This window comes from Equus asinus, chromosome 29 (genome assembly GCF_041296235.1).
Source record: "Equus asinus isolate D_3611 breed Donkey chromosome 29, EquAss-T2T_v2, whole genome shotgun sequence".
Lineage (NCBI taxonomy): Eukaryota > Metazoa > Chordata > Mammalia > Perissodactyla > Equidae > Equus > Equus asinus.
Genome location: NC_091818.1, coordinates 18,184,215 through 18,207,774, shown reverse-complemented (window position 1 = coordinate 18,207,774; position 23,560 = coordinate 18,184,215). Strand labels below are relative to the sequence as shown.

The 23,560-nt window shown below is 35.1% G+C and overlaps 1 protein-coding gene across 5 annotated transcripts in view; it reads right to left on the bottom strand.

The window, feature by feature from the left end:
• The window catches only part of EPC1 (enhancer of polycomb homolog 1), a 92,217-nt gene that overhangs the window by 11,009 nt on the left and 57,648 nt on the right, over nucleotides 1–23,560 (bottom strand). For all 5 annotated transcript variants that reach the window (XR_006521765.2, XM_014849617.3, XM_014849615.3 and 2 more), the window contains exons 2-10: nucleotides 20,103–20,262; nucleotides 7,738–7,883; nucleotides 7,110–7,316; nucleotides 6,438–6,586; nucleotides 5,097–5,256; nucleotides 3,855–4,028; nucleotides 3,684–3,773; nucleotides 3,455–3,603; nucleotides 1,410–1,762 (exon numbers count right to left, since the gene is read on the bottom strand). Coding sequence is in view for 4 of the 5 variants with exons in the window: in XM_014849617.3 (XP_014705103.1) it covers nucleotides 1,410–1,762; nucleotides 3,455–3,603; nucleotides 3,684–3,773; nucleotides 3,855–4,028; nucleotides 5,097–5,256; nucleotides 6,438–6,586; nucleotides 7,110–7,316; nucleotides 7,738–7,883; nucleotides 20,103–20,262 (1,588 nt within the window). In the remaining variant the exon portion in view is untranslated. The remainder of the gene's footprint in view (nucleotides 1–1,409; nucleotides 1,763–3,454; nucleotides 3,604–3,683; nucleotides 3,774–3,854; nucleotides 4,029–5,096; nucleotides 5,257–6,437; nucleotides 6,587–7,109; nucleotides 7,317–7,737; nucleotides 7,884–20,102; nucleotides 20,263–23,560) is intronic.

The window sequence follows — 23,560 nt, the reverse complement described above, 5'->3', positions numbered from 1 at the left end:
GTTGTATCACATTTTAGGGGAAGGAAAATGATTAAAAAGAAAATTACACAGTTACTAAAGATTTTTTTCAGCTAAACTGTGGGTAACACCACCGTTCAATGTTCACCTTTTCATATTCTTTGGCAAACTAATCAAGTAAGTTTTACAGTATCAGTGGTTAAGTAGTACTAGAAAACAATTCACATAAAAAAGATCATTAGAAGATTCTTATGATAGTTACACAATTCAACTTCTCTTTTTAAGAGGTGAGGAAGATGGGGATTGATGGAACACGCCAATTTTCTGTGAAAAGTCTCAAAAAATTTTATGCAGTTTAAAAAAAGGTATATACTAGTTTATATCTTTAAAATCTCTATACTCACTATATATAACTCCTCTTTCATACTGAAAAATTCTTCATTTTGATTTTTAAGACTATAAAAGCAGAGAGAAATTAACTCTTCATGATACACACTCTGAAATTAGTGGGATTATATATAACCTGTTAGGCCTCAGAATAATTTAGATTATCGTCTAGTTGATTTCTGAAACGTGATTATTTTTCTTATGAGCTGAAAGACTTCCATTTCATAGAAGTACGTTTTATCTAACTACAAAGTAAATCACTTTATGGAATCTCTGGAGGTCTTTAAGAATAAGAAGCATGTTTTCATATTTATTAGAAAGTTTAACTGTTGCCTTACCAGATGATTAGCGGGGCAGAATAAATAAATTTATAGTCCTTTCAAAAACTATATTTAAATTGTCTTTACAAAAATCTGTAGTAACATAATTTTAAGTGAATTTCTATAATCTATATGCCTCAAATAACACAAATTTATGCTTTAAAACAGAAAGCTAAAATTTTAGGAATATTTTAAGTAGACAGTATTTATTTAGACACATTTCACATTGCAGCCATAATGCTAAGGTAGATATTACCTGAAAATGTTTCCAAAATTACTAAAATAATCCATTAACTTAAATACTCTTTTCTGAAAAATTAGTTTCTTTCTTATAAATTATTCTGAATTACTGTGTCAACAGACAGGGTTTTGCATATCTATCAACAAGCTAAGTAAAAGACTAGAGAAGTGTACAAGTATAAAACAATAACAATTTATGGTCCATTTTCTTCTCATATTATTTGAAAATATAACTGCTACATCTTGTGGTTCACAGAGTGCATCCAGGAAACAAATGTCATACATTAAAGAGTAATAAACCACCTTTGTATGTGGGTATGTTTAAATGAAGACACACGTACAAACAGACTCAAATAAATACTTTAAACTTAGGTCTTTTTTTTTTTTTTTTTTAACTATTTTGAGAGAAAAGAACTTTTAGCTGTAATATAATAGACCACATATTCAAAAAATTGATGAACCTGACATTTCTACAGAAACGTACATCATAACAAGTAAACGTACCAAAGTGTGCTGAACCACTGCTACTTTTACTTTGCGTAGAGGTACTGCATGTCTGGGTCCCAGGTTGTGCTGTTCCTGTTCGATTTATACTCCTATATAATTTTCTACAGGAGAGTTCATCATTGTCACTGTCATGTAGGGATGATGTCCGAGGCCTAAAATGCCGCCATCTACATGATTTGATATTGACTAGTATCTGACTGAGGTCTTTAGAGAAAGATTTGTCCGAGGTATTTGTTTCTGAGGTATTGGCAAACTGATTGACTGGAGAATGTTGTGGTGAGGAAAGCATGTCCAAATCCAGACGGTGAAACACACTGTCATAGTCTGAGTGAGCTCTGTCCAGTAAGACCCTATGAAAAACAAGGCAGGAAACATAGATTGAAATAGCTATTCAAAAATTACATAGAAAAGGTTTTTCTTTTTCCTCCCAGCTCCCAAAAAGCCATCTCATACTGAATATTTAAAAGTTATAAATTTGATTATTTCAATATTTGGTTCTATAGGCTAAAATCTCAATTTCTAATAAAGGTTCTGTATTTACTTTATAACGATCCAATTAAAGACAACAATCTATCTTAAAGAATAAGGTATACTGTCTATTTTACAATAGCAAGAGTCTTCCAAGAGTTCTATGGGTTTCTCTACCAGTATAAGTTACTGATAACATAAGAGTATTTTTCTTTCCAAATTGCTTTTCATTCAAAGATTTTTACTTCCATTACAAAGCAACAGAACACTTTATAAAATGTTGCTAACATCCCTGTTCTCTATTTAAACAAAAACTTCATTTTGGGGTGGTGGTGGGGGGTAAGGGTATTTAAAATAAGTACCCTTAAAATACCTTAGGCTTATTTTATACCATTAAAATTTCTTATAGACGAAATATTGGAGATATACAACTCCAGAGGACATATTTTTGTTATTTATATAAACTTTATAAATGACTCCATCTTAAAGGCTAACACCCTAACATTGATTAACGCTTAATGCCAGTATAGAATAAAATACAGTCAACATAGAGAATTTTCACTACTATTGAAGTCAATGTAATGATGGGGGAAAAAGTACTAAATAAAATGTATTTTAGTGCCCAGATAATTCCAAGCTAATGTTTAAGTGATAAAAATTGCAATTAAAATTCAAAAGTGAAAGAAACATATGTATAAGCCATTAATTTATCATAAGCTATACCCTTAGGCTTCTTCCTGAAAACACCTTGATATTTCACATTATATATGAAGAAATTTTTCCTCAATTTTATGCATTCTCCAATTCCTTCCTTCCCCCCACACACCTTCTCACATAAAGGCAGCTAGAGTACGAAGGGGTTCTACCATGTTTAAACAAAGGAAGAAGAGCGATTAGATCCTGACTGGGAGGTCAAAATCAGATCATGCATGCAAACTCAAGCCTTTTCACTGATGAGTTAAACAACTCAGTAATACTAGATATACGACATTTCTCAGCCTATTTAATCATTTTTCTCAATTATCTCCCAGAACTCTTGAACAATATTTTTTTTCTGAGGAAGGTTCGCCCTAAGCTAACATCTGTTGCCAATCTTCCTCTTTTTGTTTGTGGGCTGCTGCCACAGCATGGCCACTGACAGACGAGTGGTGTATGTCCACACCTGGGAACTGAACGTGGGCCACCAAAGTGGAGTGAACCAAACTTAACCACCAGGCCACTGGGGCCTAGTGATATTTCTTTTAACTTAATGTGATTTATGCAATTATGACTTACACTTGCCTTCATCTGCTGCATTTTCTCAGACTTCTATCCCTGAGGACACAGATATCTGAAGTTTACAATCTTGGGAAGAAAAGCAGATCCACGAGGGACCCACTAGTTATGCATTAAAACCTATGGCTGTATAAGAACCAGGTAGCAAAGCGGCAAAATATTTCAGTCAAAAAATCAGTGAAGAATGGCAAATTGGAACAAAATGAGCTATTTAGAAGGATTACCTCACTTTAAACTTTAGATTTGATTACTCTACTGTCTAAAACATCCCTATGCTAGGAATACAGAAAATACCTTACCTTCCCCCGCGCCCAACCCGTCTTCGTGCAAATCCAATACACCTTTGGGGTACGGTGAGGGTAGTTAAGCAGTATCTATATCGTACATCCCCTAATCCTCCATCTTTAGGACTAGTCCAAGGCCAGTTGCCAGTTTGGTCTAAGTGAGGCTTAAAAGAGAAATCCAAATTATTTTATTGTCAGTTAAACGTAAACAGTTTATTATTTAAAAAGAGAGGCTGAAACTTACAGCATAGTACTGACAGCCTGCTTTCCTACGGAAAGCAAAAGGACCATCGGGGTCATTCTCTTCCTCAGCTTCCGAAGAGCCAGACAAAACCTTTAAACAAAATGAAGCGAGTCAAAACATGTGAGTTCCTACATCCCCTCTCCATCTTCCCAGAGAGACCCTTACACTCGCCTGGGAAGGAGGCTCTTCGTCTGAGCTGGGAAAGTCGTACTGATTCACGTCTTTAGCAGTAAAGACGGGCAGCGCAGCAGGACCCGTCTGCTGAGCAGCAGCAGCAGGCGACGGTGAGACTTTGGGCTTCTTTTCATATTTACGTTTAGGTCGGATAAGATCAGCTTTATCTTGCTGTAATAAAGTCATGAATTAATAAAACACTAGTACAGCTTGGAACTGTGTTCAACAAACCTGCAGTTTTGGGAAAGTTTTAAAAAGAAGTCTAAAAAGAAGGCATTCATACTCATCAGAGATACAAGACTGATGTTTTGTCATCTTATAAAGCCTTGGAGGTTGGTCTCTGTGAAAACACGAATATGCTCCTATAACCTAAACATAATCTCATAAAGTATTTTGTTTCAATTAAAGTACAAGAGACTAGAAGTATTCTAGCTTCTGAAATCTATAACTGCAATTAAAATATTTACTGCTGGTTCTGTATCTTTCTCTTAATTTTTTATGAAAATTCTACAGAGAATTTAAAAAAAGGGACATCTAGTCTTTACTCTAAAGAATTAACAAATCAATATGGGGAAAATAATAATGAAAACGATTTTATATATACACAAAGCAAACTTCAGATAACTGTGAACGTAGCAGAAAATAAAGCCATAATGCTGAGGTGTTACAAAAATAAATAGTAAGGATTTGCCAGCTGAACGAGGCTTGTTGGAGTGCTGAATTTTGAACAGTTTTAGAGCATAATGATATGAAACCATTAAACAAGAAACAAAAACAAAATATAGATGCAAGAGTGATTGAGCTAATGAATATAGTGCATGTTAGAAACGTATGGCAGGTGATGGCAAAGGCTAGGTGAGGTATGAATTTGATGTGGAGGAAGCAACAGTAAAGAAAGATTAGAGGCAAAAATGATATTTGTTGGGAAGAAAAAGATCATGGCAAGTGTGGTTATGTAAATATGTTAAATATTTATATCAGGTTTTATGCATTTATATCAAATTTTATGGCATTATGGTTTTTTGGGAAAAATTAATGATTAAAAATTGAATTATTACACTAAAAGATCTCTCTTTTTACAATTTCCACTGTTGTATTGACAGGCCTATCTTGAATCAAAAGCTGGCTTTGCGGCAAATTTCACGGTAGAGTTTATATGTATTTTTCTTTTTCACTCTGATTCTAATGATAAAACAGCACTCTATTATCAGGTACTATTATCAAGAAAATTTTTATCACCTTATTAACTTTAAACTCCTTCACATCCATTGCTTCCTGATGTTTAAACTGACTGCTATTAGTAATAGGGATGATGGGGATGGCATAAGTAGGTTTCATTGGCTGTCTCTGTGCCATAACCTCAGACATGATCTCTCCATTGTAGTCACCCAAATTATACCTGAAATTATAAAAAAGAAAGTTTAAAAAGTTAGTTCTGTAAGTACTTATCCTTATGACTATTAACAACTAACAGATATATAATTATAAACACTGATTAGACTTCAGGTAAGATTACAGTTAAACTTTGACTATTTGCTGAATGCTTACTAAAATTAAAGACTACGGAAAAATTCCTTTGTTTCCTCCTTTACTTTTTGGCTTACAGCTTTATCTTAAATAAATAGATGAGTGTGGGAAAAAACCAAAGGTTTGAATTTTAACTTAGCAATTTTGGTGAAAGATTTGGTAAAGATGTTGAAGTTAATGCCTCAAATGGCAAGGAGGAACTTTCTACTAATTTGAATTGCCTGTGCTATAAAACTGTTTTTTCTAAAATGAATCACAAGAATTTAATAGTGGTTTTCTTTGGGCGTAGGGACTAAAAAATAGGGGAGTGAGGCTTGAAGTTTTCATTGTATGCCTTGCTGAATGGTTATTTGAGTGTTAAGATTATGGGCCGTTTCCCTTCCCTTCTACATATTTCTGCTAAAAAACCCAATATATGTTAAAAAAAAAAAAAACCCTCAGTACCATCTAGTGAATTAAATAAAAACTTGAGAATTGACAAATGTTCTCCCTCACTGCCCCACACACAACTCAAATAAGGACAAAAGAATAAGATTTCAAAATGGAAATACTTGGTGTATATTTTTTTTTTCTTTTTAAAGATCAGCACCTGAGCTAACATCTGTTGCCAATCTTCTTTTGTTCCCCCCTTCTTCTTCTCCCCAAAGCCCCCTAGTACGTAGTTGTATACTCTAGGTGTAGATCTTTCTGGTTGTGCTGTGTGGGATGCCGTCTCAGCATGGCTTGATGAATAGTGCTAGGTCTGCACCCAGGATCCAAACCAACAAAACCCTAGGCCACTGAAGCAGAGTGCACAAACTTAACCACTTGGCCACAGGGTCAGCACCTACCTGGCAGATTTTAATTTTACTGAACCGAGTCACTTTTAAAGAAAATAAAGAGAGGAACATATGCAGAAGTATAGAAGGTACACCATACCACACATTTAAATAGTTTCTATTATTAAAAGAAGATATTTCTGGAGTTACAGATAATTGCTTATGAAATAAATTAACTCAATATAGAAAATGCTAATGGTACTATACTTTCTAACACTATTAAAATAAACTTTACCTCTTTTCCATAATTTCCAGTGTTAAGTGCAATAGCTCCCTTTTACTCTTTTCTCTTCTTTTTATCATCTCTAGAATAGTAACAGCCCGACTTAGATCTCGACGCAGCTTAAGCATTTTTTCATAAGATGCTTCATCATTTTTGCGATTCTGCAAACATGAAGTTGCTTGTTTAATCTCAATAAGCACTTCTAACTAGTGGCATTCTAAGCATGGCTGTTGATATATAAGAATATATATATTTGAAGGATTACATTAGAATTTAAAGACACTGAAAGGGAGCATGAATCACCAGGAAATCAATTTTGTATATGATTTTTAAATGGATTAACATTAAAATATGTCACTAACAGCTCCATAATGAATCTTAAGATTGACTTATTTTAAATTAATATTTTTCATTATCTTGTATAAAAGTCTATTTAAAACACAAATATAATTATTATTAGTTTTTGGGTGGTGAACATGACTGTAATCGACACAGAATTGGAAATATATTAAATATATTCAGATGAAAGTTATATAATGTTATAATCCAATGTTACTGCAAAAAAAAAAAAAAAAAACCCCACCAATTAAAACACGGCCTTCAGATACTGAGATATTCATGCCTAACAAATAATTTTTCTCACATCTAAAGGAATTACAAAAAATTTTTCCTAAATTCACTTACTTTTCGAGTCTGCATTTTTTCAGTACGTCTTCTAAAAGCCACATAAGGATCATTTGTGCTAGAACCATCTCGCTTCTCTTGTTTTACTGATGGGATGAGAGATGGCCCTCGACAGTTTTTTCTCTTTTTAATCCAGTATTCATAAACTTCTCTAATTAATTCATCATCTTCTTTTAGCAGCAGTTTGGCTTCCTGCAGACTGACTGGCTAAATGTAAAATCACTATGTCATTTTCATATAATACATATATAAGATTCAAAAGTACTTGTAAATTTAAATGACAATAATCAAAGTAACAGTATTAACAACAGCGAACATGTGGACTCATTATACATGTGAGACACTGAGCCAGGTGCTTTATATACGTTATTTTATTTATTTTTCACATCAATCCTATGATGCTTATCTCTATTTTACAGATGGGGAAACTGAGGCAGAGAAATTTAAACATATTGCTCAAGATTACACAGGTTAGTAATGAGTAGAGATGGGATATGAATTCATGCTAATTAACTCCAGAGCCTGCTCACTTAGCCTTTCCCCAACATTATACTGTTTCCACAGAAATGTAAGTGTTTGCAGAGATACATACACACACACACTTATTATATATACAATGAAGTTGTACCTGCTGACCACTGCCTTTTTCTAGACGGTCAATCATCTCCTCAAATTGCAGTGGGCAGATGTCCATTTTCTTTTTCAGTTTATTCACAAATACTTCATCTTCAGAATCCAAATCATAATCAGGCTGTTCAGCATCCAAACTAAAAGCTGACAGAAGAAACCATAAGCAATCATTTACTGTGCGAATCCACTAACAAAAACCTCTCCCAGATGTCTACATAAGAACAGGGCATAGATTTTCCTAAAGAACTAAGAAAGAATTATTTTGGAGTTTGTTTTCAGACTCACAATCTAAGCTTACAGATACATGTTTCCCACATTTAAAGTTTAAGAAAGGAGATTATCTTTACTGTTAATATGGATACAAGTGATAAAAGACAATGGATGAGACCCCTTTCCCCCACCACCAAAGGCAAATAATCTGGAAGCCCATTACGAACATAAGAGATTATTAAATATATTGGGCTGAACTATATGAAAGTTTTGTAGCTCAAAAGTGATAAAATATCAGCAGTTCCGTATGATTCGACATAATATAAAAAGATAAGGTATTTAAATAAGATTGTTTCCAGAGTAAGTCCTATTTTATAGATTATTTAACTACTTTACCAAAAGCTTAGGGAGTGGTATTTAAAGCTGAGGTGTTAGAAGCCAATGCCAATAACAGTTCTAGCTATCATTCAGTGAATGCATTCCTGCTAAGGAGGTTTGTTCCCTCATGAGAACCAATGTCATGGTGATAGAAATGTGAGGTATTTCTTATCTTTGTCAAGATTTGGAAAAAAGGGCAAGAACCAGTGCTCTACACTGTATTATCAAATGTCATTCAATTTCTTATCAAAATTAAACTAGATTGAAGATAATTTAAGTAAAATATTAAGTAGCATGATATTAAAATTTGTTTCACATCTTCCCCTCACTTAATTCCTCCTCTTAACTTCTCATCACCGCAGAATCCAAAACCTTGGAATTGTTTGAGGCCCTTTTGGACTCTGCCTCTCCAGTCTCACCAGTACTTTACGACTGAGCAGGATCAAATTTCACACAGCATGCTATTTCACGTCTTCAGGCCTTGACATTAACTATTTTCTGCCTGCCCACCTAGCAAATGAGTATTTAATCTTTTTAAAACCCAATCTGACATAAACTCCTGTGGAACCCTTTTTTGACTGCCCCCTACCCAATAAGTGGTTCCTAACCATTTTTATCTTTTTTAGAAGCTATGAACCGTCTCCACAGAAAAACAGACTTTATTAACATTCAACATCTTGCAATTCAAATATCCCTAAAAGCTTGTGGCAACCAGAGTTAAAAATTCCCATTCTAGATCACTCCCCTTCTTTTGTACTATTTTCTATACACACCCCATAATCTACTTGTACAGTATTAGAATATGATTGATCCCCGTGAGAGAAGGCATTATTGTGTCTTTTTATTCATCTCTGTACCTCTAGTGCAGAGACATTAAACATATTCTCTTGTATGCCAACTTGGCTTGCAGTACTCTACTGAAAAGGATTCTGATATTACCTCTATTCAAGCACGGGAAAAAACCTGAAGAACTCTGCAGTCATCCATTAGTCATGTCTGTGATAGGTACAAGAGGGGATCATTTGCCCGCCCAAAATCTGCCATCCCTGCTGCAAGTTTAACATAGTATCTGGCCCAGAAGAATCCAATAAATACTTGTAGAATTGAATATATTATACCACTATGTTTCATTTTCCATTTTGACCTATACCGCACTTCTAATTAAAATAAGTATTTTGGCTCCTTCATAAAAATCTCTATATGTTAACATCTCTGCACTCATGTTTCTCACATCCATAGGCCCTCTATGATTTTCCATGATCTAATTCTGTTTGTTACTGCTATGTAAACAGAGCTTTTAGAGATCTCAAAGTAGATTAAAACTGACTCTTGGATTAAAAACACTTTTTTTGGGTCCCTAACTAAATTGTTCAATAAGGTACCCACTAGTCACATAAGGCTAATTAAATTTAATTAAATTAAAAATAAGTACCTCAGTCACATTAGCCACATTTCAAGTGTTAAATAGCCACAGCAGCTGGTGGCTAGTGCTGTACCAATCAGCACAGATTACAGAACATTTCTATCATCAGTGAAAGTGCTATTGAAGAGTGGTGATCCACACAATCCAGAGGCAACTGATAAGGACCAACTAGCAATATTCTGCCTTCGTAAGGGTATATTTTATATATTTTTAGGGTCTCATTTATACATTACTTCGGCATCCTCCACTATAAAATTTATTTTTCTTTAGATCAAATGACATTTACAAAGCTTAATTATTTATAAAAACTAAACAAGCTCGCCTAGTATCACCTTACTTTTTTGCATTATCAAAATACATTTGACATACCTCTGGCATACATTATATGATCAATGACAAGTCACATCCAACATATTATGGAACGGAATCAAGACTGGAAAGGAAGATTCCTATCCTAGGGAGCTCAGTGAGCGCCACTGAGGTTAACGAGTATCTGAGAGTCAGACTGCTCTTGCCTCTGCAAGAAGCTTTTCTTTTGGTTGGTGCAAACACCAAGATCTTAAAATATAAGGAGAACCAAATCTTGTTCAGATATAAAATATTAAAGCCCTAGAGAAAAGCTAACATGTAAAAACTCACTTTAGGAATTCATTTGACCAAAAAACTATAACCAATGATTAAAGCATAATTTAGCTTCAGCCAAACCTACAGCTTCCAACTGACAGCTCAACTGCAGCTGATAAAGACGTAACCTATTCATCCCGTTCCTAGAAACAGGAGTATCTTCAAATTTTCTGGGCCATGTTATTGAGTGTGTTCAAAGTAGAAAACAGGGTCTAAAGAGAAACAGGCAAATGTGTCGCCTCTTCCAATTGGGTTCTGCCAGTTTGAAAGAGACCTAGCTAGCCAATAATTGTTAAATAATAGGAGCCATACGGTAGAAGCTGACTCCTTTAAAAATATCCTGATAGGGATAAACTTAGATACATGTATGGTTACACAAAACACAGTATACTATACAGATGGAGAAGAAAATGCTATAGAAAATAAATCCAAGCAACAAGAATGCAATAGTACATATAAATTGATTAGACTACTTTTAAAGGAGATACAAAGTGGTAAAAACCATAGTATTTGCCCTCTTACTTAGAGTCCAGTAATAGAGATGAAATATATATATATATATATAAATGTCTATGTAACAAATGCCATATTATGGCTCAGACTAAGTGTGCATGGGCGCATATATCCATAACTCCAAATAGTGTTTTAAAAATACAGGAAGCAAATAGTTAAAGGATATTTGGGTCCATGAAATGGCATAAAATGTGGATTAGGAACAGAATGTAATCCCTGACTAAAAAGAAGGTACACTATCCAAGGTTAGGGGGAAATTTCTCAGACCAGGAATGGTAAATAGGTTTCAACTCAAGGACTAACTCTCAATGACTGGTAATATCTACTTACAAAGCTCCTGAAATAAATTCTGAGCAGTAGAAAAAACTGCTGTAATAGTGATATCTACTATGGGGTTGTAGGTATTTGACATCTTTGCCTTAGACCTAAGAAGACAAAGCTATCACTGGCTAGCTGGAATATGAAATTGTTCAATTTCTTTAGATTTATAAGCAACAGGGCTTCAAGTTACTTCTAGAATATACTTGGGGAGAATAAATGGAGATTACCAGATTTGAAAGATTTGAAATCCTTTGTAGATAAAGTTTGTGGTTGATGCTCTAGATTTTATCTGTCAGAAAGTAGTGCTAGAATAACAGGAGAAGAATGTCTGTTGTAGGGGGATGTGGAGGCAGGCAAAGAGAAAGAGAAAATGCAATCTTTCAGAATAAGGGCATAAAGACAGGATACATCTATTCTGAGAGGTAATAAAAAAGTAGGTTCTACAAGGATCTATTTTTTTAAATCTTTTTATTTAGAAATAAATTCAAACTTAAAAAAGGTGCAAAATAAAAATAGCACAAGGAACATCTGCATATCTTTCACCCGGATTCACCTACTGTTAAAATTTTATTCCGTATGTTTTATCATTTGCATGTGCATGTTCCCTCCGTGTGTATCTGCGTGTGAGTGTATTTATTTTTTGAGCCACTGGAGGGTAAATTAGATTCATATTGGCTCTTTACTACTAAATAATTCCAAGAGTATTTCCTGAGAAGAATAGAGAGATTCTTTCATATACTCACAGTACAGTCATCTACTTCAGAAATTTATACTCACACAACAATTTCATCTCCTGCCTATATTCCAATTTTGTCTGCTGATCCAATAATTTATAACATTTCCCTCCGCCAGCACGGCCAGTCTAGGATGAGGTATTATTTTTGCTGTCTCTTTATCCTCCTTGAATCTGGGACGTTCCCACAGCCTTTCTGTGTCTTTTAAGACACTGACAGTTTTTTGAAGAAACAGCTCTCTCTGCAGGACTGTAGTAGTAGCAGTCATAGTTCATTCCCCAGACTTTGCGTCTGTCTGATTTTTTCCCATTGTGATTAGATTATACACTTTTAGTTGGCATACTCAACCTTCTTTGTCCTGCTCAGGGTACCAGATCTAGAGGGATACAATGTTCATCTGTCCCTCACAAGTGAAGATAATTTTGATTACTAGTCAAGAAAAGCCCGATTATTCCACTGTTAAAAACTACTTGTTTTTTCCCCCTCCCTTGTAACTAACAAGCAGTTTGTGGGGAAAGCTTAAGACCATGCAAATACCCTGCTTCTCATCAAAATTTCCTCTTATATTGAGCACAGATTGATGATTCTTGTGTGAACCAATCTTGATTATGGTGTGGCAAAAATGAACTTCCAACTCCAGCACTGTCTCCACATTGTGGCATTCAGCTCTTGGCACTCTGCTGTAAAAGCATGAGACTGCTCTTCTCTACCATCTATCTATCTATTATCGGTGTGAACATATGAATAACTACTTTTTCAATGGTTTAATAATTCATTATTGTACTTAATTATTCCATTGCTTAAATTGTCCCAGAATTAGCCAGTGGAAACTCCTGTGTCCTTGCGATACACCCTTGTCATTTGTTTTGAGTGCTTTATTTCTGGAATAACAAGACATTCCAGGTTCGTCTTGTACCTACCCTGCCCCAGCCTTGGAATCAGCCCTTTCTCCACAGATTCTTGGTCCCATTTAGTGGGGACTGAATTAAAGAACAGGTGTTAGGTGTTCTCATTGCCACTGAATATTTTTGCTTCTTGGCCATTCCAGTGCATAGAACTAGAAATACATATATCTATATCTATACACAAACATATACACATACAAATATACACCAAGACTGCCCTTTTAAAAAAGCTTTCCTGTGAGGATTAACAGGAGAGCCTTGAGACTCAAGCGGAAGGGAGAGAGAATTGTTTCTGTCTATTCTCATCAGAACTGCTTTGTCCTTTCTTCCAATATAAACAGGAAAGGAGAAGTCGTAGCTGTATAATCTGTAAGCCTTACAGATCACCAATAAAAACAGAACCAACATTAAGACCCTTCAGATGAGGAGGTGTCGAGTAGCACTCAGAGAAATAGCATAGAAGGTTACCTACAGTCTGTAATTAAAGAAAGGGATAATGGTTCTAATATGGGTTTCTTCCTTCAGAGCTCTGACTAGGATTAAAGGAAGAAAATTATGATCTCTTTCCTAAGCCAACTGAAGACAAGAATAAAGTTGAGATTTCCAAATTAATGTTCAATGAAATGTTAACAGAAAACATGTAATGAATACGTTTAGAAAATGCTGGGTTAAAAGAAACGTTTTTTCCCCTGCTTTTTCTCCCCAATGCCCCCAGTACATAGTTGTAGGCCCTTCTAGTTGTGGCATATGGGACGCTGCCTCAGCATGACCTGATGAGTGGTGCCATGTCCGCACCCAGCATCTAAACCAGCAAAACCCTGGGCCACTGAAGCAGAGTGCAAGAACTTAACCACTCAGCCACGGGGCCAGCCCCCAAAAGAAACTTTTTTAACCACAAGACTCCCAGAATCTACAAAAATGGTAATATGCATTATGACTCTGGGGGTGGGGAGGGGAATATAATACACAATAATTCTCAACCATATTTGATCATTGCTTTTTTAGAGAATACTAATTATCATCTTAAAAACTCCAAGGAATAGTTTGTGTACTGTTAGTTTAAGAACATTACAAAATAAAAACTAGGGGAACTGAAATGAACTAGTCCATATATGTAATTTGAGGCAATGTACCCTTCAGCAATTTACTGGACCACCTAGCAGTCAAGACTCAATTTTAACTTTGCAGAAATTTACATTATAATTGGCTTTTTCTTATTTATTGTAGAATACTAAAAGCGAATACCAATTTTTAAAGAATTAATATCAATTTCACACAATCTCTTCCAAAAATAGAATAAGAGGGAACACTTCCCAACCTGTTTTATGACGCCAGTACTACTTTAACACCAAAGCCAGACAAGATAGAACACAAGAAAAGACTACCAACCAGTATCTTTCTTGAACTTAGATGTAAAACTCCTCAATAAAATTTTAGAAAATCCCACCCAATAACGTTCTAAAAAGTTAATAAATCACAGCCAAGTGGGATTTATTCCAGGTATGTAAAGCTGGTTCAATATTTGAAAATCAACCAATGTAACCTATCATATCAACAGGCTAGAGAAGAAAAATCACATGATCCTATCAACTGATGCAGAAAAAGCATCTGACAAAATTCAACATCCTTTCATGATAAAAACTCTCAGTACACCAGGAATAGAAGGGAATTTTCTCAGTATCATAAAAACTAAGTACAAAAAACCTACAGGTAACATAATACTTAATGGGGAAAGACTGAATTCTTTCACTCTAACATCAGGAACAAGGCAAGGATATCTGCTTTCACTATACCTTAATACAGTATTGAAGTTCTAGCCAGTATAAGGCCACAGAGAGAAATTAAGGACATACAGATTAGAAAGGAAAAAATGAAACTGTGTCTATTTGCAGTCTACAACATGATTTTCTATGTAGAAATTCCCAAAGAATCTGCAAACATCTCCTAGAACTAATAAGTATTTTCAGTTAAGGCCACAAGACAAAGGATCAACACACAATTCACTTGCATTTCCACATACTAACAAAGAACAAGTAGAAATCCAAATCAAAAATGCATTACCATTTTCAATTGCTCCAAAGAAAATAAAACACTCAGGTATAAATCTAAGAAAACATGAACAAATCTGTATGATGAAAGTTATAAAGCAACTTTTGGCCAAGAAGCAAAAGCAAATCAATGGAGGAGGGATAGCTTTTTCAATATATGGTGCTAGAGCAAGTGGACATCCAGAGGCAAAAAAACCCCACAAACAACAAATAAAGAAAAAAAACGAACCCTCGCCCTAAACATCACACTCAAAATCGATCATACACATAAATGTAAAACATAAAACTGTAAAACTTCTAGAACAGAACATAGGAGAAAATCATTGGAACCCAGGACAAGGCAGAGTTCTTCGAGTTGATACCAAAATCACGGTCCATAAGAAAAAAACTGATAAACTGGATCTCATCAAAATTAAAAAATTTTGCTCTGTGAAAGACTCTGTTAAGAGGATGAAAAGACAAATTACATACCACAAGAAAATATTTCCAAATCACATATATGACAAAGACACTGTGTCTAGAATACATAAACAAAACAAAATCCTCAAAACGCAAGATGAAAACAATCCAATTAGAAAATGGACAAAAGACACACAATCATTCCACCAAAGAGGACATAAAGATGGCAAACACACAAAAAGATGTTTAACATACTAGCCATTTAGAGAAGTACAAATTTAAAGTACAATGAGATATCACTGCACCTATTAAAATGGCTAAAATAAAAAACAGTAATAGGGCCGGCCTGGTGGCATAGCAGTTAAGTGTGCACGTTCCGCTTCGGCAGCCTGGGGTTCACTGGTTTGGATCCCAGGTGCAGACATGGCACCACCTGGCAAGCCATGCTGTGGTAGGTGTCCCACATATAAAGTGGAGGAAGATGGGCACAGATGTTAGCTCAGGGCCAGCCTTCCTCAGCAAAAAGAGGAGGATTAGCAGATGTTAGCTCAGGGCTAGTCTTCTTCAAGGAAAAAAAAAAAACAAACACCAAAAATAGAACAAAGAATCCTAAAATTCATATGGGGCAACAAAAGACCCTGAAATGCTAAAGCAATCCTGAGAAAAAAGAACACAGCTGGAGGCATCACAATCCCTGACTTCAAAACATACTACAAAGCAACAGTAATCAAAACAGCATGGTACTGGTACAAAAACAGGTGCACAGATCAATGGAACAGAATTGAAAGCCCAGAAATAAAACCACACATCTATGGACAGCTAATCTTTGACAAAGGAGCTGAGAGCCTACAATGGAGAAAAGAAAGTCTCTTCAACAAATGATGCTGGGAAAACTGGAAAGCCACATGTAAAAGAATGAAAAATGACCATTCTTTTTCGCTATTCACCAAAATAAACTCAAAATGGATCAAAGATCTAAGGCTGAGACCTGAAACCATAAGGCTTCTAGAAGAAAATGTAGGCAGTGCACTCTTTGACATCAGTATTAAAAGGATCCTTTCGGATACCATGTTTTCTCAGACAAGGGAAACAATAGAAAGACTAAACAAATGGGACTTCATCAGACTAAAGAGCTTCTTCAAGGCCAGGGAAAACAGGATTGAAACAAAAAAACAACCCACTAACTGAGAAAAAAAAAGTATTTGCAAGTAATACATCCGACAAAGGCTTAATATCCATAATATATAAAGAACTCACACAACTCAACAACAAAAAATTAAACAACCGGATCAAAAAATGGGCAGGAGACATGAACAGACATTTCTCTAAAGAAGATACAGGGAAGGCAAATAGGCACATGAAAAGATGTTCATCATCGCTGATCATCAGCGAAATGCAAATCAAAACTACACTAAGATATCACCTTACACCCATTAGAATGACAAAAATAATTAAAACAAATAGTAACAAATGTTGGAGAGGCTGTGGAGAAAAAGGAACCCTCATACACTGCTGGTGGGAATGCAAACTGGTACAGCCACTATGGAAAACAGTATGGAGATTCCTCAAAAAATTAAAAATAGAACTACCATATGACCCAGCTATCCCACTACTGGTATCTATCCAAAGAGCTTGAAGTCAGCAATTCCAAAAGTCCCATGCACCCCTATGTTCACTGCAGCATTATTTACAATAGCCAAGATGTGGAAGCAACCTAAGTGCCCATCAACAGATGACTGGATAAAGATGATGTGGTATATATATATACAATGGAATACTACTCAGCCATAAAAAAGAACAAAATCGTCCCATTTGCAACAACATGGCTGGACCTTGATGGAATTATGTTAAGTGAAATAAGCCAGATAGCGAAGGACAATCTCTGTATGACTCCACTCATATCAGGACTTTAAACATGTGGACAAAGAGAACAGATTAGTGGCTACCAGGGGAAAGGTGGGGTGGAAGGTGGGCACAAAGGGTGAAGGGTTTCACCTACAACATGACTGACAGATAACAATGTGCAACTGAAATTTCACAAGATTGTAACCTATCATTAACTCAATAAAAAATTAAAAAAAAAAGACCAAAAAAACAGTGATAACCCCAAATGCTGGCAATGAAACAGGAGAAACTGGTCGCATATACATTGCTGGTGATAGTGTAAAATGGCACAGCTACTCTGGGTAATACTGTGGAAATTCTTGTCAAACTAAAAATAGATGAGCCAGCAACTACACTCATAGGTATTTATCCCTGAGAAATAAAAACTTATGTTCACACAAAAACTTGTACATGAATGTTGACAGACAGCAGCTCTATTTGCAATAGTCAAAAACTGGAAACTACCCAAATGTCTTTCAATGGGTGAATGGTTAAACAAACTGTGGTGCATACGTATTACAAAATACTTCTCAGCAATAAGAAGGACTGACTACTGAGAAATGAAACAACTTGGATGAACCTCAAGGATGTTATACTAAGAGAAAAACGCCAATCTCAAAAGGATATATACTGCATGATTCCATTTATGTTAAAGTCAGAACTAACATAATTATACAGATGGAGAACAGATTAGCGGCTGCCAGGGGCTAGGGATAGGTTTGGCTATAAAGGAGTAACAAGAGGGAATTTTGTGGTGATGGCACACCACTGAGGATCTTGATCTTGGTGGTGATTGTACAAGGCTAGACATATCCTTTCGTGAATCTGTAATTATTCAAAACCAACAGTTAAAACGAAATTCAATGGCGGCTAACTAATTTAGCTGATGGTCTATATTAATAACGCAATGTATACATATTTCCAAAGACAACATACTTCAAATTTGTACTGATTAAAACATTTTTTCCTCTAATAAGCTACAATTCTGCTGCCATTTTATTACTATTATTTGATTACCATGTCAGCAAAGTCAATTCCTTTTTTAATACAGCATCTTTTGACTTTTCTGACCATAATTTAATCTACTAGTTACCAGCAAAATGTGTTCTGTAGATTTTGGTCATCAATAAGCAGTCTATCCATGAAACACACATTCAAATTCTTTTTCTGATAATAACGATAATGTAAATTGATGAATTTTTTTTTTTAATTCTATATATTTTTCTTTTTTTGAGGAAGATTAGCTCTGAGCTAACTACTGCCAATCCTCCTCTCTTTGCTGAGGAAGACTGGCCCTGAGCTAACATCCATGCTCACCTTCCTCTGCTTTATACGTAGGACACCTACCACAGCATGGTTTTTGCCAAGTGGTGCCATGTCCGCACCTGGGATCTGCACCGGTGAACCATGAGCTGCTGAGAAGTGGAACGTGCGCACTTAACTGCTGCGCCACCGGGCTGGCTCCTGATTAATGCAATTTTATGTTACCCAACCCTGCTTTAACCTAACAGCATGCATTTGTATTCCACAGCCACAGGCTACATCATCTTACAATGTGGCTCCAGTTAACATATATAGGAAGGATCAGATTTGTAACTCACATTGACATGATTTTCCAGAGAACTAATTTTTAGGTTCTAATATTGATCAAATTTTTTAGAATGTCTGGATTTTATATGTAATTAAATATGTGAGTGGGCAAGAAAACACATACCACTTACTTGGCTCACTTCAAAGTAACCTTTAGTAAATCGGAAAAATAAATTTTTTTCCTAAAGGAAATCAATAAGGTTAGGTTCAAGTCACAGTTAGAGAGAAAAAATACCGCAAGTTTAAAATTTCAAATGCCAATATAGTACTGATAAGAGCCAATATGGGCACCATGTTTATTTTTGGTTTTCATATTTAAGAAATAGTAAAATAAGTGTTTAGAATTCAGGACAGAAACTAGATCATATGAAGAAAAGGTTAAATGAGTTAGAAACTATTTAAAACTACACTCTATGTCCTTAGCAAGAACAATAAAAATTAAATGATTTATGCTGTCCTGAAAAAAGTTCAGACAGGTCCCTGGAATAACGTCTTGATCACAAAGGTCAACAAGACAACAATGAAAGCTGTAGCAATTCTACCTTAGTAACCTTTCAACTATGTGTCTAAATTGTCAAGCACTTGGGGACTGGGAGAATGAAATACATTCCCTTAAGTCTACAAACTCTCAGCTGTTCATCACCAAAAGTGATAGCTATTACAGGATCATTTCTAATAAAGAACTATCACTGTCGAGTGAAACAAGCCACCAATTAGAACACTGAACTAAAAAAATTAGTAGCAACAAAGATCAGGGGTTGACAAACTATGGCCCATGGGCCAATAGTGGGTTGCCGTCTGTCTTTGTCCACAAACTTTTACTGGAACACAGCCACGTCCATTCCTTTACGTGTTATCTACTGATGATTTTGCCCTACAACAGCAGAGCTGAACCGCTGTGAGAGACAGACTGAATGACCCACAAAGCCTAAAATATTTACTATCTTTAGAGAAAAGATTTACTAACTTCACAAAAAAAGTCTGCTGACTCCTGACTTTCATTAAGTTCTTTAAGGCTATTAATATAACTATTTCTGAACAGTAAAAAAAACTTCTATACCTGAGGTATATTCTTTATCCTACTTGTCTAAAGTAGCATAAGATCCCATGTTGAGATGAAACGAGAAATCTTAGATGAAAATGCTATCCCTTTTTGTCAGGAAGAAATCTCAAGCACAATTTTAGAAGTTGAAAATGGGGCTCTAATAACTTTCAAGCTGATGCTGGTCAATGAAATGGGTACCGACAATGGCCTTGAACAGATAAAAATCTGCCAAGAGTTACATAAGATAGTAAATATAGAAAATATAATTATTAAAAGAGTAATTACTTACGCTGTATGTGAATGAGCTGCTTTGGCATCTTAAATTCCCCAGGATATATAGACTCATAGTAAGCAATATTACTTTCTGCCTCTGGAACTGGTATAACCATATTATCCCTCTTCTCGCCATACACCTGCTGTGCTGAAATAGCCCGCTGAAGATGGTGTTCCTAAAAAGAGGAAAATTGGTACATTTATGTATTAAAAAAACAGCAAACAGAATGTATAGCTTTATGAAGAGGTTTTTGTTCATTTGTTTAGTCTTGAAAGGATGCTGCTAACAACACAGTTAGTGGTAAAAACATTTTAAGTATAAATGAGAAGACTTTGTTAGATATGCTGTATATTTCCTCAATTTAAGAAAAGGTACTACACCAAAATTGAGTTAAATTATACAGAAGATTCTAAAAAGTTGACTAAAACTGTTACTTCAACTTTGCATTTGATAGATGAGATTAAAAAAAGAAAAGGGTTAAAACATTTGAACTTACTGTATGAAGAAAGAAGGCTACGTATAAAAAATATTTTATTGATTCTCATCTCCTATTCAAACACTGCTTTATAAACTTAGAAAGTACTTTCATACAAATTAACTAATACAATCATTTCCAAGGGTGGAGATTATCATCACCATTTTTAGTTAATGATACTGACACAAATTCAAGCCTGGTCTTTTGTCTGGAGTAATAACCTTTCTTATGAACTTCCAGAGCCTTTTTTTGAACAGTATTGAAGTAAGCACAGGGAATGAAAAGTTCAGGCTCTGCAGTTTGTGCCTCCAGGCAAGGCACTTTATCCAGCCTTCCAAATGTATTTCCTCTAGTAAGAGAAAAACAGAATCGACTTTATAGAGTTGATTGGAGACTTAAGTAAGATAAATGCGCATAAAATATTTAGTTTAATGCCTGGCATTTAACAGGTGCTCAAAATAAGGTTTGGTTTAGTCACCACACAGGAAGACTTTACCAGTTTCTGATACCACTAGCTGTCATAAAAATATCTGTTCTCACCCAGCCTGATCATCACCGATTTTTGGCCAACATTTTATTAACCTTAAACTAGTTTTTTAAATATATACAAGTTCAAGGATGAAAAACATTCCAACAGTATGAAAAAATTCCAGTCCTCATAAGTAGCCTCTGTTAATAATATATACTAATAAAATATATATTTTTAAATTTACAGATAGGACTCTACTACGCAACATACAGAGCTTTATCCCTAGGGCTTTGGTTCACTCGCTATATCCTGGAGATCTTTCACACTGATACCTCTACTACAAATTTTACAACAGCTGCACTGTATTTCACTATATGGATATACCATAATTTATTTAATCAGACACTAATTGATAGGAAAAATACCCTGAAAAGAACCTAAATGCCTACTCTTGTCCCCAAATGATGCAAAAACCATTCCTGTACTTTTGAATACAAGACATCTTTGTGGACTTGTGAAAGCATCTGGAGGACAACTACAAATGGAAGTGCTCAAAGGGTATATGAGGTTACAACAACATATATCCCCATCATCCTTGTAGTAACTTCTTACCATCCCTTTTGAATTCTGAAATCACCCATCTTGTTATTTCAGGTTAACTTTTTGACAATGATAGTAAAGTTGTTCTTCCTTTAAACATTGCTGCTGTTTGCTCATTTTCAAAAGAGCTGCTTTTCTTTTTCCCATTGATGTTTAAATACGTAGATTATTTCCTTTTTAACATTAAGGAAATTAGCCTCTTGTAATAAATTTTACAAATATTCTCCTAAAGTTTGACTTCTGATTTTGTTTAGAGTATTTTTTCCAGGCAGGAAAGTTCTATTAGTCAAATTTATCAATCTTTTCCTTTACGGTTTTGCCATGTTTACTAACAGGTATAAATCATACAGTCACAAACTAGGCAGTGTAAAAAAAATACTTTTTATAACTCAATGTGATCTTTGATTCAGGCTGCCTAATGGCTCCTGGGATCTGGTAGAAACTTTGTGTAGGGGGGTGGAAGGGATGACTGATGGCTGATTGTACCCTCACACACTTTGGTATAGTTTGTTGTCATATCTACTGGCCCTTAATGCCCACGAACACAGAGCGCTTCTGTGAGCCCCAGCTGGGAAGTCAGTCGTATACATGCATCCTCTTCTACTCTCAGACACTCTTAAATGTCAAGAGAAATTTTCTTTGACCTATGTCCCCAATACATATATCAAACTCAAGGAGGAAGTGAGGAAGCAAGGCACGTTATTCTTGATTTGCATTTTGTTCCTAGTTTAGAACACTTAATCTATCAGCATGTCTTTATGTAGGTGAACATGTGAGAGATATGGTTTATCTTTTTATTTTTTGTATGAGGAGAGATAGCGAGCCACCTGTCCTAAGGCCATGCATAAAATCACCTACTCTCCCTAATGATTAAAAACGTCCCTTTATCATAGAATAAATTCCCCTTGCACTTGGGAGTATTTCCGGGTTCTTTTTTCCTACTTAACTGTCTCTTATGCCAGTATTTAACAAGTTTTAAACAGTGTAGCCTCGTACTACATTTATTATCTAGTAAGGCAATTCTCTCCTAATTCTTTTTTTGAATTTTCCTGGCTATCTCATTTATTTTTCTAATTAAACCATAATAAAAAATACTTTCTAGGTGTAAAATGGGACTCCTAAGGTGTTTTGATTTTTATAGGCAATGCAGTATGGTGGTTAAGAACATGGGACTTTGTAATCAAGAGTGCTCTGGATTTAAATGTTGGCTCCATGGTTTACTAGCTCTATGACTTGGGAACTTGGGACAAGATATTTATTCCAGCAAATTTTATTATCTGTTAATGTACACTGTGTACCTACCATATGGGATTGTGGTTAAGATAAAATGTGCGACATACTAACTACCCAAAACATGGTAGCAAACGTATACCTTTCATTATGAGAGAGACAAGCTAAAGGGTTTTCCATATGCTTAGTTACCATTTATAGTCTCTCCAGTGTGAAAAGTCTTCTGTAGAAAGATTTTTTCCTTCTGTTTATATCCATTTTCCCTAACTGTGAAATCAAATTATCAATATTAAACACTCACTGCTTTAAAAAAAATCTTATTTGTGGTTTTTTGTTTTATAAAATACTTCACACAATTTCCTCCTATCTTTAACAGTCAAGAAAATGATTTCCCCTTAATACATGGCATTTGGGGTCAAGTGTCATGATGTGTGCAACATACTTTCAAATAGTTCAACCAAAAAAAAACATTTTATCATAGAATAAGGAAAAAATACTTCAAACTATTAACAATTATAGAATCTAGGTCAAGAGTATACAGTTGTTCATTGTATTATTCGTTCAGCTTTTCTTTAAGTTTGAAAATTTTTATAACAAAAAGTTAGATAAAGAAGAAACGGGTACTAAGGACCCAAGATATGTGCAATATACAACAAATATGGTTAAGTTCTTCTAAGTCTTAAAAATCACTCCTCAACA